This window comes from Natator depressus, chromosome 3 (genome assembly GCF_965152275.1).
Source record: "Natator depressus isolate rNatDep1 chromosome 3, rNatDep2.hap1, whole genome shotgun sequence".
Taxonomy (NCBI): Eukaryota; Metazoa; Chordata; order Testudines; family Cheloniidae; genus Natator; species Natator depressus.
This window is the reverse complement of record NC_134236.1, coordinates 32,735,193-32,750,794: the sequence shown is the minus strand read 5'-3', so window position 1 is coordinate 32,750,794 and position 15,602 is coordinate 32,735,193. Positions and strand designations below refer to the sequence as shown.

At 43.6% G+C, this 15,602-nt stretch overlaps 1 protein-coding gene across 3 annotated transcripts in view; it reads left to right on the top strand.

The window, feature by feature from the left end:
• Nucleotides 1-15,602, top strand: part of GRHL1 (grainyhead like transcription factor 1) — a 69,696-nt gene that overhangs the window by 38,446 nt on the left and 15,648 nt on the right. For all 3 annotated transcript variants that reach the window (XM_074947670.1, XM_074947667.1, XM_074947669.1), the window contains exon 9: nucleotides 6,618-6,776. In XM_074947670.1, coding sequence (XP_074803771.1) covers nucleotides 6,618-6,776 — 159 coding nt within the window. The remainder of the gene's footprint in view (nucleotides 1-6,617; nucleotides 6,777-15,602) is intronic.

Genomic DNA, 15,602 nt, shown 5'->3' with positions numbered 1-15,602 from the left:
ATGCCTATCTAGTCTAAAGATTTCCCCCCCATGTGCTTTGGAGCTTAGAGGTGTAATATTAAATGATATATTTTTGAAAGTTCCAAGGCTCTGTTAAACCAGTTGTAATAGCTGTATCTGCACATGTGTTCTGGAGGAGAACAGTCCTTGCTTTTTCTCAAAGATTCCTACTTTGTTAAAGTGATACAGACACAAGGGATGTACACCAATAAACATTCATTATGGTCAGACAAAGCTATATACATGCAACCAATAGGAGTCGGTACTAATTAAAAATAACACTTCTGCTTATAAGACAACATTATCCATTATACAAATCCAAAACCAGAGGAAACTCCTCAGTCCTCCACTCACTCCCTTATGCAATGCAAAATGCTCTCAGGTGTTCCAATCCTTCAGTCTTTACTCAGACAAAACATCTGTTTGAAGTCAGAGCATTCTACCCGAGTACAGGCTACATGAGCAGGCCCTAGATCTGCATTGCATCTTATAAATAGCTCAATAATGGCTGTGTTGATATGCCCACACCATCTTGTGGGGGATCAGGGAGGAGTGGGTGGCTTAGAAGCTGGCAAACCATTCTGGTGAATTTACTATAGGTGGTTTACTTTTAAAACTCTTAAAACGTTTTTCCAGCTCTAATGGTATTTAGCTATATATTTGCCTCCTTCAAATCAAAAACCTGAAGCACTGTTGCTTTAGAATATTGCACAAAAGTGTATAGAATCAATTTGACAGGATCATAGGGCTTTAGCTGCTGCTTCCATGCAAAATCCATTCAGTGCACAGCCTAAAATGTCAGGTAGCAGTTGTTTGTTCGTTCTTATAAAATTCTCAGAAGTGGGGCTAGCTGCCATACTACTGCCATAGTGATTCATAGATATTTATTGAAAAATGTGTGAACAGTTCATGTGTTTTTAACGCTAGATCTTTTCCCAGAGATTGTGGGCAACCAAAGAGACATTAAGGGACTGACTCTTAAAACTACACTGATTTGTGTGCTCGATTAGAGTGATAATGCAATACTATGGTAAGGGTGCGTGCCAATAGCTACCTTCATATCTGGCCATTTGCATGAAACTCTCCTGACTCGACAGTCATGTTGGCTGTGCTTCTTAATTGTGCATGCCATTGTTCATATTAATTGCATGTGCATTTTTGAAAATCAAACTTTAGTAACAATTTTATCAGGGAACCTCAAATCTAGTGCAGATATGCACCTTCTTTCATAATAATTAAGCTACCTTCTCAGTGCTGCAGACAGTATTCTTATAAAAAATCCCTTGGAAACAGGAATAACTTGTCTCTCACCTGTAATACTTACTAGATTGCCCCCCTTTTTATAATACTTGTAAAACGTGTTGCAATTTGACAACAATGCTGCATAAAAACACCTTTATTTTTTAAACTGGGTAAGCTGTTTTCAATTTGCAAATTGTAGTACCAGTTAAATACCAGCAGGGGTCCCTCACTCACTACTGATATTTAGAATTTTAGTTTATTATAATAAGCAAAACAAACTTGCAGTTAGATGTTGGAGCAATATTTTTCAAAGTCTTGGTTAAGGTACTTGCTGTGGCCTCTGGCTCTGAAATCCTTGCTTTCTTTAGGGGATGGGAAGGGATTCCTATCTTTTATTCTTGAATGAAAGGAAAGAGGAATCCATTCTAATGCTTTGACTGATCTTGATCCATAACTTACTGGTAATTCGTTGTCATTGGTTTCAGCTGCTTCTAAGCCCTCTTGATAATGAGGACTACCCTTGTATAAGAGCCTGGGATTTGAATGGGTGCATCTTTTGGGGAAGTACTAATTCAGAGTGCCCCTAAATAGGACAACTAGAAAATTCTATTCCTTTGCTACTACTAAGATCTAGGGGCATGGCTACACTTGCAAGTTAGGGAGCATTAAAGTAGCCCTGGGTGCCCTAATTCATGATGCGTCCCCACTTGCAAGGCACATATAGCGCCCGGACTCCGCTGCTGGAGTGCTCCTGGTAATGCTCCTCAACAAGAAGCATAACGCTTGATGCGCCCCGGCTGGAGCACTGCTGTGTCAGTGTGGACGCCCTGGTCTATTAATGGCTCTCATTGGCCTCCAGAAGTGTCCCACAATGCCTGTTCTAGCCACTCTGGTCATCACTTTGAACTCTACTGCCCTGTCCTCAGGTGACCAACCGTCAGAGCCGCCCTTTAAATTCTCTGGGAATTTTGAAAATCCCCTTCCTGTTTGGTCAGCAAGGCATGGAAGCGCTCAGCGAATCTTTCCAGGTGACCATGCCTCCACGCTCCAGACAATCTCCAGTATGGAGCAATGGCGAGGTGCTGGACTTCATCAGTGTTTGGGGGAGGAAGCTGTCCAATCCCACCTGCGCTGCAGCCGCAGGAATTACAGTACCTTCGGGCAGATATCAAGGGACATGATGGAAAGGGGCCATGACCGGGACGCACTGCAGTGCAGGGTTAAAGTGACGGAGCTGCAGAATGCTTACCACAAAGCCCGCGAGGCAAACCACTGCTCTGATGCTGCCCCTGCGACCTGCTGTTTCTACAAAGAGCTGGACGCAATACTTGGGGGTGACCCCACCTCCACTCCGAAGACCACCATGGACACTTCAGAGCCTAGTTCAACAAGGCAGGAGGAGGACGAGGAAAGCAGGAGTGAGGGTGCTGCGGAGGAGGGAGACAGCCTGGCATCCCTAGATGCATGCAGCCAGGAGCTGTTTTCAAGCCAGAAGGAAGGTAGCCAGTCGCAGCGGATGGTGCTTGGGAAAGAACAAACACCAGAGGAGGTGCCCGGAAATTGGCTTTTATTTTGGGAAGGAAGTTGTTCGGTGCGGGCTCTTGGGGCAAGGAGGGTTAGGGCTGCATGCATGCCTAGATGCGGAATAGAGCGTTGATGTGCTCTCTCTCACATTGTGGTAATCTGCCTCAGTGATCTCTTCAAATGTCTCACACAGAAGCTGGGCAATCCGCTTATGCAGGTTCCTTGGCAAGACCTACTGTGCTCCTTGTCCCAGTGAGGCTAACATGTCCACACCGCTGTCCGTGAGGGGCGGGGGGACCATTGCTACACACGGGCAAGCTGCATATGGGCCATGGCGGAAACTGCATTGTAGTAGAAGACCCTCCCTTGCTTCCCAGGTCACCGTCAGCAGCAAGATATCTTCCAGGACGAACTCCTGTGGAAAATGTGGGGACAGTGTTCAGTATAGGGGCCCCTTGCAGCTGTCAGCTCTCCCCAAGGCACAGAACCCCAGAGGACAGTACAGCCGTGAAACAGTCAGTCCCACTTGCCCATCTGCTTACTCACCATTTTGGGGCTCCTGTGGGTTATGTGCGCTTGCTTTGGGACGTGCAATTTCTGCTATTTGTGTAGACTGTCTTTAAGTACCACCGAATCATTGCTCTGTCTGGTGTGAACAATGCTGCCTCTGTTAAGTGTTGCATTTTGGCTTTACAGATGCAACCTTGAGATCTCAGCCGTCCGTGTTATCACTGGCCGAAAGACTCCAAAGAATTAGGAAGCGGCCACATAGAAGCAAAGAGGACATGCTGCATGACTAATGCAGCAGTCCCTTAATGAAAATCAAAAAGCACAGGAGTGGTGGGAGAGTGAAAGGAGGGTCCACCAGCAGAATGCGGATTGCCAGCACCAAACCACAGAGCGGCTGCTAAGCATTATGGAGTGCCAAGCAGACACTCTACAGGCGAAGCACTTCCATGCTTCTCCCCTCCTCCACTGCAGCCCTTGTCCCAAAACTCTTTCCCTTGTGCCCCCATGTCACCTCCAACCCACTTTCCCCAACATCCGGGTTCTTATCGCCACCAGCTGCATCCAACACCTGTAGCTTCACCACCCAGCCCTGCAAACTACGACCCTTACCCACTGCACTCAACCCCATCTCATGCATTTAGCCAGCCAGAAGTGCAGCACTCGTTGCAGGAAGGCTGAGTATGATAACAGGACATATGCAAATCTGTGATTGTACTGTTCCCCGCCCAACCGCACCCCCTTGCCCTTTCTGTTTCCCAAGCGATTGTTTCTTTTTAATAAATGGATTTTTTGGCTTTGAAAACATTCTTTATTATTGCATTAAGTAAAAGATACCTTAGCCCAGGAAAGCAACAGGCACTGCAAGTCAGTGTAGCAAACAGATTTCTACTAACATTGGAACCACTGCACTTCACTCCCATGCAGGGCAGCAAACATTACTGGTGGCTTTCAGCCTCAGATTACTCCTTCAAGGCATTTCTAATCCTTGCAGCCACATGCTGGGACCCTCTAATTGCCCTGCTCTCTGGCTGTTCAAATCCAGCCTCCAGATTTGGTACCTCTGAGGTCCATGCCTCAGTGAATCTTTCCACCCTTCCCTTAATAATAAATGTTATGGAGGGTACAGCATGCAGATATAACCTTGCGGATGTTGTCATCAGCCAGGTCCAGCTTCCCATACAGACAGCACCAGCGGCCCTTTAAATGGCCAAAAGCACACTCCACAGTCATTCTGCACCGACTCAGCCTGTTGAACCGCTTGTTGCTGCTGTCAAGGCTTCCTGTGTAGGGTTTCGTGAGTCACGGCATTAAAGGGTAAGTGGGGTCTCCAAGGATCACAATGGGCATTTTGACTTTTTCTATGGTGATCTTTTGATCTGGGAAGAAAGTCCTGGCTTGCAGCTTTCTGAACAGGCCTGTGTTCCGAAAGCTGCATGTATCATGGACCTTTCCAGACCAGCCTGCGTTAATGTCAATGAAACGCCCACGGTGATCCACAAGCGCCTGGAGAACCATAGAGAGAGACCCCTTCCGATTAACGTACTCAGAGGCTAGGTGGTCCGGTGCCAGAATGTGCGTGCCATCTATTGCCTCTCTGCAGTTAGGGAAACCCATTTGTGCAAAGCCAGCCACAATATTGTGCACGTTACCCAGAGTCATGGTTCTTCTGAGCAGGATGCGATTAATGGCCCTGCAAACTTGCATCAACACGATTCCAACGGTTGACTTTCCCACTCCAAACTGGTTCGCGACCGATCAGTAGCTGTCTGGAGTTGCCAGCTTCTAGATTGCAGTAGCCACCAGCTTCTCCGCCAGTAGGGCAGCTCTCAATCTCGTGTCCTTCCGCCGCAGGGTGGGGGCGAGCTCAGCGCGCCATCCCATGAGAGTAGCTTTTCTCATCTGAAAGTTCTGCAGCCACTGCTCATCATCCCAGACTTGATGACGATGTGATCCCACCACTCAGTCCTTGTTTCCCGAGCCCAAAAGCGGCGTTCCACTGCGGTGAATGTCCATGAATGCTACAAGCCATCTCGTGTCATGTGCATTATGCAAGTCGACATCATCACTGGACTCCTCACTGTCAGTTTGTAGCTTAAGGAGTAACTCGACTGCCATTTGTGACGTGCTGGCGAGACCCATCAGCATATTCCTCAGCAGTTCGGGCTCCATTCCCGCAGACTGAAAGGGAAGACAGAGCGCACAGTACAAAAAACGTTGAAAGATGGCACCAAATGTGGACGGAAGCACAGGGATTGCTGGAATGCGAAGCGATGCATCACGGGGCGTTGGGACAGGACCCAAAATGCCCACATTCCCCCACCCCCTTCCCACAAGCCAGAGCGCCAGAATGGGAAGAGGTGCTCTGTGGGTTAGCTCCCATAATGCACCGCTCCCAGTGCTGCTGCAAATGCCGCAAATGTGGCCATGTCAGTGTGCTTGCAGCTGCCAGTGTGAACACACTGCAGTGCTTTCCCTACTACGCTCTCTGAGGGCGGGTTTAACTCTCAGCACTCGACATCTGCAAGAGTACCCATGCCCTTGCATTATGAAACTGAAATTATTTAAAAAAAAATTACTTTTCCCATTAACATTTTCATTTAGTTTGAATAATGAAAAAGGATTCACATTCCACTTCCTTTTTCTGAGCACTAGCAGGATGTTGTGAACACTGCTAGGAAGTGTTCAAGACCCTGATCCCATAAAGATTTAGGCTCGTGCTTACCTTTAAGACCCATAAGTAATCTCACTGCAGTCATCGGGAGTGCTTGCATGCTAAGTTAAGTATGTCCTTAGGTCTTTGCTGGATTGGAACCCGTATTAAATAACTCTATTTAAAAACTGATCAGTCTCAAGAGTAGAATTTGATCATGGAGCTAACATGGTTTTGCTACTGTCCAAGCTGATTTCAGTTGTGCTTGTTGCAAGCATGTCTGACCCCGGTTTTAAGTAAGGTTTTTAAACACTGTTCTTTTGGCCAGTGAAAATGGGGCCTGAAAAGATTTCTGCCCCTAAAAAGGGGTTACAATAGGCAAAATGTTTCTTGGGGCATAAAAATCTTCAGAAGTTAACTAGAGTCTGCATGAGGTTTGATATTTGTTGCTGTAATCCACACTAGGAGGATGGGTCTTTGTACGCCCATTAGTAACTGATCCACTGATTCATGTGAGTAGTCGTTTAGCTTATGTGGTAGAAACTCACCGCTTTAGTTCTAAAGGTCTTGGATTCAAATCCTACAGTAAACCCAAGTGGCGTCGTTACATTGTGACTCAGTATGGCTGGCTGAAGCAAACACTAAGAATGTATGTATCGCTGCTGATGGAAGCTTTTTTCTTCTTTTATAGGTTTTTATTTCTGTAAACTGCCTCAGCACAGATTTCTCCTCTCAGAAAGGAGTTAAAGGGCTGCCCTTGAACATTCAGATTGACACCTACAGCTACAATAACAGGAGTAACAAACCCATCCACAGGGCCTACTGCCAGATTAAAGTCTTCTGTGACAAGGTAAGGTCAGGCCAGTTTGCAAATGAGGGCTTGGGGAAGGCTGTCCCTCCAGCTCTGTTTAGTGTAAATGACCTTTTCCTTTATGATTCTAACACATGCTATTTTAGATAATCTCTGAAAACTCCGTATGTGTTTGACATTTTTAAGGGGGAAAAATTGGTTTAGAGATGCTGAAGTGACCTCAGACAAATTTGCTGCCTTCAGAATGCTGGAGTGTTGCAAAACATTTGTAGGCACAATCAGTGTTGACTTTGGGAATGGTCATTGGGAGATGATACTGAATGTCACAGTTGCCAATGGCAAATAACTCCTATATACTTGGTTTTCAGTTCAAACTTGAAATTCTGTTGAGGCAGGGAACAAACAAGTCTGTTTTTTACCAAAATCGCTAAATATGGAATTTTTTATTTCTTTGTGTGCTTTCTTAGTGTGCTCATTATAAAAATATCTGAGAACCTCACCAGTAATGTGTGTGGTTTTCCTACTGCCCTGGTGAGATAGGGAAGTATCGCTAATACCATTTTATAGATGGGGAAACTGAGGCCAAAATTTTCAAGTCTCCACTAGTTTTGAATGCCTCAGTTATGAGCGCTCTGCTTGGTGCTTATGGTTTGGTTTTTCTCCACAGGTGTAGAGCACCTAAAGCTGTGAGTGCAGCATTGTAGGAGGTGGAAGTTTTAAAAACTTGACCACATTTTCACAAATGACAATTTTTCGTGGCTTACAACTCATCCAAATCTGGGCAGACTTTCCCAGGAACAGCAAAAAGCACATCTATGAGCCCAGGGCTTCTTCCAACCAAATTCTGAATTCTCAATCCCAAAGTGCAGGCTACCATAAAAAATTGCCTAACACTGCATGTTTAGTCTTAATATTTCTGTCACTGTCACTCCAGTTATAATGCGTGGATGGACACTTACCCAGCCTTATTCTGCCCCACCACAGGGGCTATACTGTAAGCAGGGCCAGAATAGTGTCTTAGGCACTTGTGAAAATTTTCCCCGATGTGACTTGACTCCCAAATCCCACAGACTTTCCTAAACACATAAGTTATTTGAAAATGGGAATTAGGCACTTATGAAAATTTTACCTTTAGTTCTTCCTGAGGGTTTCTTTTGCTCACTATTTACTCAATAATTTTTAAAAAATAAGTTTGTCTCTTTGAGCTCTTCTGATGAAAAGTGGTATATAAAAGGTCTTTGCAATTTAATGTATTTATCCCTCCACAACACCCCTGTGAGGAAATGAAGTGCTGTTATCCTCACTTTGCTCCGCACACTAAGCCGGGGACTGCGGGACCTGGTTTTGTGACTCAGGTCTGTCGTTTGGCCTGTTTCCAAACTGAACAGGGCTTGGACCAGAGTGACAGCAGGACTTGGGCTCTGACCAACCCCCATAGCAGGTCCTGAGTGCTTGTGGACTCAAGTCCAAACTATTTTATGTGTAAATGGAAGGGAGTGTTTGGCTCAAACCTGAGTCAGAGCCTGGGCTTAGTGTGCAGTATAGATATACCTAGGGAGGCTAAGTGACACAAACTAAGAGTCTGTGGTGGAGAAGAGAATTGAACTCAGGCTAGTGCCCTAACCCCTGGACTACCTTTCCTCAATCAGTTACAAGCTAAAAAAACAGACTTCCAAACTCCCTCGCTTTTAATAAACCAGTTGTTAATTTGGCAAATCCACACTTCGCTCATTGCTTCAGAGGAAAATGTTTTAGTCTGCATCATAAATTTCAGCAAATCTAGTTAGTTACCCCGTTTATATAATTTTTCACTTTAGATTTTGTCTTCTCTCTTTGCATGACTCCTCCCTATACCTCATACATTTGACCTGCATTGTAAAATATATATTTCAGATTTAATCTGTGGGCATCTCTTTGCACCCAAAAAATATTGTCAAGTTGAGGATGTAATTCCTTAGCGTGATTGTTGCACATAGACAGTCCCTCACCCAGATTCTGAAGTGGACTTACATAGGGAACACATCTCTGTCAATACAGATCACTCAAATATTGGCTCAAGCTCTGTTTAAATAGTATAAAAATAGACTTGACCGGTCACCTCTATTAGTTGTGTGTCCCAACCTGCAGCAGTGCCTCCATCTGACTGCAGAGGATGACTCATTAGTCACCTTCTCTCCTCCTAAGAACTATTTGTCAACAGTGGCCAAGGCTTGAATCTTAAGTGTTCCATCTATTTATCTTAGGTACTTAAGTGATCACCATTACCATAGTAACTGAATGCCTCACAATCTTTAATGTGAGAGACAATGTGAGTGAGGTAATATCTTTTATTGGACCAACTTCTGTTGGTGAGAAGTTTTTGAGCCTACACAGAGCTACTCTTCAGGTCTGGGAAACTAATGTAACCCCCACACCTCCTGGGTGTGGTGTTCTGTCCCATCAAGTGGCATTGAGACCACTTAGAGAGAGTTAAATGAGTCTGCTCTACAGCCTTAGCTAAGAGGCAGCTGGCTTTTAGCTCATGTAGTAGAGGCTCATGCACTAAGCTCCAGAAGTCCCCGATTCGATCCTGCCTGCCAATGACCGGGTTCTGTCGGCATTACACTAACTCTTAGTGATACAAGAGAGCCTGTGGTGGAGCAGGAAGTTGAACCTGGGTCTCACAGGGTGGTGTTCTAAACACTGGGCCATGATTTTTGTATGCAGTGAGGGGTGCTGTTGGAATATTGGGAGGGTTCATGGGTGGAAGAGGAATCGGAGGGGATTCATAGATATTAAGGTCAAAAGGGACCATTATGATCCTCTAGTCTGACCTCCTGCACAATGTAGGCCACCGAATCTCACCAACCCACTCCTGCAATAAACCTCTCACCTATGTCTGAGCTATTGAAATCCTCAAATCATGGTTTAAAGACTTCAAGGTGCAGAGAATCCTCCAGCAAGTGACCCATGCCCCATGCTGCAGAGGAAGGCAAAAAAACCCCAGAGCCTCTTCCGATCTGCCCTGGAGGAAAATTCCTTCCTGACCCCAAATATGGCGATCAGCTGAACCCTGAGCATGCAGGCAAGATTCACCAGCCAGATACCCAGGAAAGAATTCTCTATATTAACTCAGAACCCACCCCATCTAGCATTCTATCACAGGCCATTGGGCCTATTTACCGTGAATAGTTAAAGATCAATTAATTGCCAAAATCATGTTATCCCATCATACATTTTCCTCCATACACTTATCAAGTTTAATCTTTAAGACAGACAGGTCTTTTGCCCCCGCTGCTTCCCTTGGAAGGCTGTTCCAGAACTTCACTCCTCTGACGGTTAGAAACCTTTGTCTAATTTCAAGTCTAAACTTCCTGATGGCCAGTTTATATCCATTTGTTCTTGTGTCCACATTGATACTGAGCTTAAATAATTCCTTCCCTCTCTGGTATTTATCCCTCTGATATATTTATAGAGAGCAATCATATCTTCCCTCAGCCTTCTTTTGGTTAGGCTAAACAAGACAAGCTCCTTGAGTCTCCTTTCATAAGACAGTTTTCCATTCCTCGGATCATCCTGGTAGCCCTTCTCTGAACCTGTTCCAGTTTGAATTCATCTTTCTTAAACATGGGAGACCAGAACTGCACACAGTATTCCAGGTGAGGTCTCACCAGTGCCTTGTATAATGGTACTAACACCTTCTTATCTCTACTGGAAATACCTCGCCTGATGCATCCCAAGACCGCATTAGCTTTTTTCATGGCAATATCATATTGGTGGCTCATAGTCATCCTGTGGTCAACCAATACTCCAAGGTCCTTCTCCTCTGTTACTTCTAATTGATGCTTCCCCAGCTTATAACTAAAATTCTTGTTATTAATCCCTAAATGCATGACCTTACGCTTCTCACGATTAAATTTCATCCTATTACTATTACTCCAGTTTACAAGGTCATCCAGATCCTCCTGTATGATATCCCAGTCCTTCTCTAAATTGGCAATACCTCCCAGCTTTGTATCATCCGCAGACTTTATTAGCATACTTCCACTTTTTATGCCGAGGTCAGTAATAAAAAGATTAAATAAGATTTGGTCCCAAAACCGATCCCTGAGGAACTCCACTGGTAACATCCCTCCAGCCTGACAGTTCACCTTTCAGTAGGACCCGCTGTAGTCTCCCTGTTAATCAATTCCTTATCCACCTTTCAATTTTCATATTGATCCCTATCTTTTCCAATTTAACTAATAATTCCCCATGTGGCACCGTATCAAGTGCCTTACTGAAATCTAGGTAAATTAGATCCACTGCGTTTCCTTTGTCTAAAAAATCTGTTACTTTCTCAAAGAAGATCAGGTTGGTTTGGCACGATCTACCTTTTGTAAAACCATGTTGTATTTTGTCCCATTTACCATTGACCTCAATGTCCTTAACTACTTTCTCCTTCAAAATTTTTTCCGAGACCCTTGCATACTACAGATGTCAAACTAACAGGCCTGTTGTTACCCGGATCACTTTTTTTTCCTTTCTTAAAACTAGGAACTATGTTAGCAATTCTCCAGTTATACGGTACAACCCCTGAGTTTACAGATTCATTAAAAATTCTTGCTAATGGGTTTGCAATTTCATGTGCCAATTCCTTTAATATTTTTGGATGAAGATTATCTGAGCCCCCTGATTTAGTCCCATTAAGCTGTTAGAGTTTCGCTTCTACCTCAGATATGGTAATATCTACCTCCATATCCTCATTCGTCATGCTACCATTATACCTAAGATCCTCATTAGCCTCATTAAAGACTGAGGCAAAGTATTTGTTTAGATATTGGGCCATGCCTAGAATTTCCTTAACCTCCACCCCATCCTCAGTGCTTAGCGGTCCCACTAGGTGAGAGAGCGAGAAGAGATGTTCATGAAATGCAAAATCTTCTCTAAAGATCTGCTTCCCAGATCCCCTCACTTAATCTGCTTAATGAGTCAGCCAATGAAAGATGTGCCTGTATTTTGTTGCACATGGGTGAACCCCATTGACATCACCAGGGCTCTGCATAGGCACCCAGGTCTGCCTGTGTGCAGCAAGTTGCAGGATCAGGGCCTACAATTCTGTCTGCAGGGGTGGTGGGTTAGGCACTTACTAGGTCTGTATATTACAGAATAAGGAAGAACCCTTTCCTTCTGTCCCGATACAGATCCTTTAGCCCAAGCTTACTTCAATTCAAGGAGGATATTCCACTGTAATAAACATCTGTTTGGAAGTCCAGGCATTATAGAATAGTAGTGACCCACTGCACAACGTACAGATGAAATGAGCTGTCCATAAACTTCAGAAGGACTGGGAGCACTGGCCTTTGGCCTTGCAACATGCATATGTCATATGCATTATTACTGTATGCTCTTGTCTTGTTACTTACTTGCTAGATGCTTATCTCATTATTTAATTCATATTTAATGAGACTTCACACAGTAAGGACATGCCATGTACACCATGCCAGGTTGTTATATTATCACTGAATTGAGAAAAATCATTCTACTCAGACTGCCAGAAAAAAAACTCCAGGCAGTTGCTGGCTGTGTACAAGAATTGCTAATAATGAAGAGACAGCAGATTTTATAATTCACTTTGAGCAAATAGATTATTTGCTGAAAAATGCACTTTTGCTTGACTCCAAATTATTTGCAAATTTGACACACACAGTTTCAGCCATTCACAAAATGGCCAGAGGAGGTGTTGGTGCTGCTGCCCTCTGTTTTTAAGCTTCGGCCAAGTGATTAAAGTATGCACCTGCAATATGGTAGACATAGGTTCAAATCTCTGCTCAGGAACAAACCTGAAATTTTCATTTCACTGAAAATTCTGAACAATTTCAGATGCAGTTCAACCTGAACTAAACTCTTTTTTTTTTTTTTATTTTATTTTATTTCTAGAGCAGCCACCACCCTGAATAATCAGGTTTCAGAGTAGCAGCTGTGTTAGTCTGTATTCGCAAAAAGAGAGAATACTTGTGGCACCTTAGAGACTAACAAATTTATTTGAGCATAAGCTTTCGTGAGCTACAGCTCACTTCATCGGATGCATTCAGCTGTAGCTCACGAAAGCTTCTGCTCAAATAAATTTTAGTCTCTAAGGTGCCATAAGTACTCCTTTTCTTTTTCCTGAATAATCAGTTACTCGCACAGCTCTGCTTATAATGGTGCTGTTAGTGGCTCTAGGGTTGAGGATCCTGTTACGCTTCCTCTACCTGTTTGTTAAATTATGAGCTCTTCAGAACAGAGTCTGGCTTGTACAGGGTTAAGCACGTTGTTGGTGCTTAACAAATAAACCCAATTTTTCATGAGGTAACAATTCTCAAAAAGAAATTTGACTATCATTGTCTCAACTGGTTCTGGTCTCCCATCTTTAAGAAGGATAAATTCAAACTGGAACAGGTACAGAGAAGGGCTACGTGGAGGATCCGAGGAATGGAAAACCTATCTTATGAAAAGACTCAAGGAGCTTGGCTTGTTTAGCCTAACCAAAAGAAGGCTGAGGGAAGATATGATTGCTCTCTATAAATATATCAGAGGGATAAATACCAGAGAGGAAGAGGAATTATTTAAGCTCAGTATCAATGTGGACACAAGAACAAATGGATATAAACTGGCCCAGGAGTGAAATTATAATCTTAAGGATTTAAAAACAAACAAACAAAAAGCTACTCCACAAACCAGAAGTTTTGATAGGGATCTGAACCCTTAAACTCCAGGACATAATCCACCCTCTAACTGATGGGATTGGGAAGAGACTCTCCATGTTGATTAACTCTTGCTTCATACGGGGTTTTCCTGAGCCTTTTTCTGAAGCATCTGGTCTTGGCCGTCAGTGACAGATAGAATATGGACTGGATGGACGACTGGTCTGATCCAGTCTGGAGATTCCTATGTTCCAAAGCTTAGTATGTGGAATTTGGTTGTATGTGGAATTCGAGAGGCTGTTAATGTGCTCCTGTGACTCAGAACCAGCATCGCTTTTTAAAAACCAAGTTCCATGCAGCTGTATGGTTGTGGGTGTGTAACAAAAGAGGATTTCCTCAAATACACATTGGAAATACACACGTATACGTCTTAAAAATGTACAACAGAGAAATTGCAATTCTGAGATGTTACATATGAATGACAGTAAGTACTTGACTTAACCCTGTGTGAACAAGAAAATATAGGGCTGAGGCAAAATTTGAACTGACCCATCTGGCCCTCACTGACTCTGTACTGCTGTTGCATTCCAACACTTCTGCTCTCTTAATGTTGCAGGCTGATGTTGTGCCCTTCAGTCTTGAAGTTAGAGTGGGTTGTGTTAATGGTGGCAGCCTTGGTATTTTTTATTTTTTTTTTTAATTCCATTCCATTTTTTAGGGGACAAAGACAGGCCATTAACATAAGGAAAAATTACTCATGATAGAATATATCCATGCTGCTTGCTTTCACAGCACCAAAACATTGGGTGCCTTATAGAACAAAGATGTTGGTCGCTGCCTTGAAGTGCTGCAAGTCTAATATTGGGTCATCTTTTTCCTCTTTGAACTGATTTTATTTCTGGAGCTGGCTGGCCTCCCCTCCTCTATTTCTAATTTCGTGTCTCCTCCTCTTTCCGCTTGTGGTGTCGGCTCTGCCAGTTCCTCCTCTGCCCCCCAGCCCCCATCATCTCCGGTGAGGTTGACCTTTGCTCTTGCCACCCTCGCCAAAAGTCATTCTGCCTTTCTGATTCCACATCCCATCTTTATTAAGGAACATGTACTGGCCCCACTCACTGAGGCATCTGGGGACCTTGCTTTAATAAAATAATATTTATTCTAGCTTGGCAGAACTCACTGCTTGTTAATCAAAAAGCCCACTACCAGTTATGAAGGTTGATCATAAGCTTCACTAAACAGATAGGTCTTGTAAACCACAGCTCAAATACCATCTTTCCTGGGCTACTGACCAGTTCTCCATCCTGGTGCTTACTGTCACCACCCCCTTGAATTTACTTAGAATGACACTAGAATGCTTGGTACCTGTGTATAGCTTTATATCTTCACAGTGCCATGCAACCATTAATGAATCCCATATCTCCCCTATGAGGTAGGTAAATATCTCCATTTGCTGGGGCGGGGATACTGAGATATAAAGAAGTTGGGTGACTTAGCCCAGGTCAGAGAGAGCTGGTGGCAATGCCAGGATTAGAACTCAAATGTTTGTGTTCTAATCACTAGACAATACTGCCTCATGTAACAGCCTCGTTATAGATGTGTTGAGTTGTCCAAACGCCGTTATTAACCTACATTATATTGTATAATTGTTTCTTAATTTATCAGATGTCTAGCAATGTGATTTTTTTGTTTGTTTTTTGTTTCTTTTTGTTAAAGTGATTCCTTGCTGTTGAGCCCAAAAACCCTTTGCTGGTTCTGCTACAGTGGCTTAGCCCAGCAGATGAAGTTATGCTATTGGCTGTCAGTACTGCAAGGGAATCGACTTTGAATTCTGGCCTGAAATCCAGTCATTTGGAAGTGACTCTTCTTGCTTAGCCTGTACATTTTCTTCTTGCTTAGCCTGTATATTTTCTTACACAATTTTTTGTGGGTGAGAATAACAGGAGGATTCTAGGTGACTGCTTCTGGCTGTCAGCGGAGTTGCTTTAACACTGTGTGAAGCTTATAGTTGCCTATTATTATTATTATTTATTTGAGAGGTTTTTCCTGATCAGATTGTCAAATTTCATTGTGTTGGGGGAGAATTCAGTGTGCAAGGACCTCCATTTTTACTTTTGTATTGAAAATTGGCAAATGGTTCAGAAATGCAACTACTTTAACTGCAGAAACTACATTTCTGCTGTGTTTGGTGTGACATGTCCTTTCCCCAAGCGTTGTTTACAAGCCA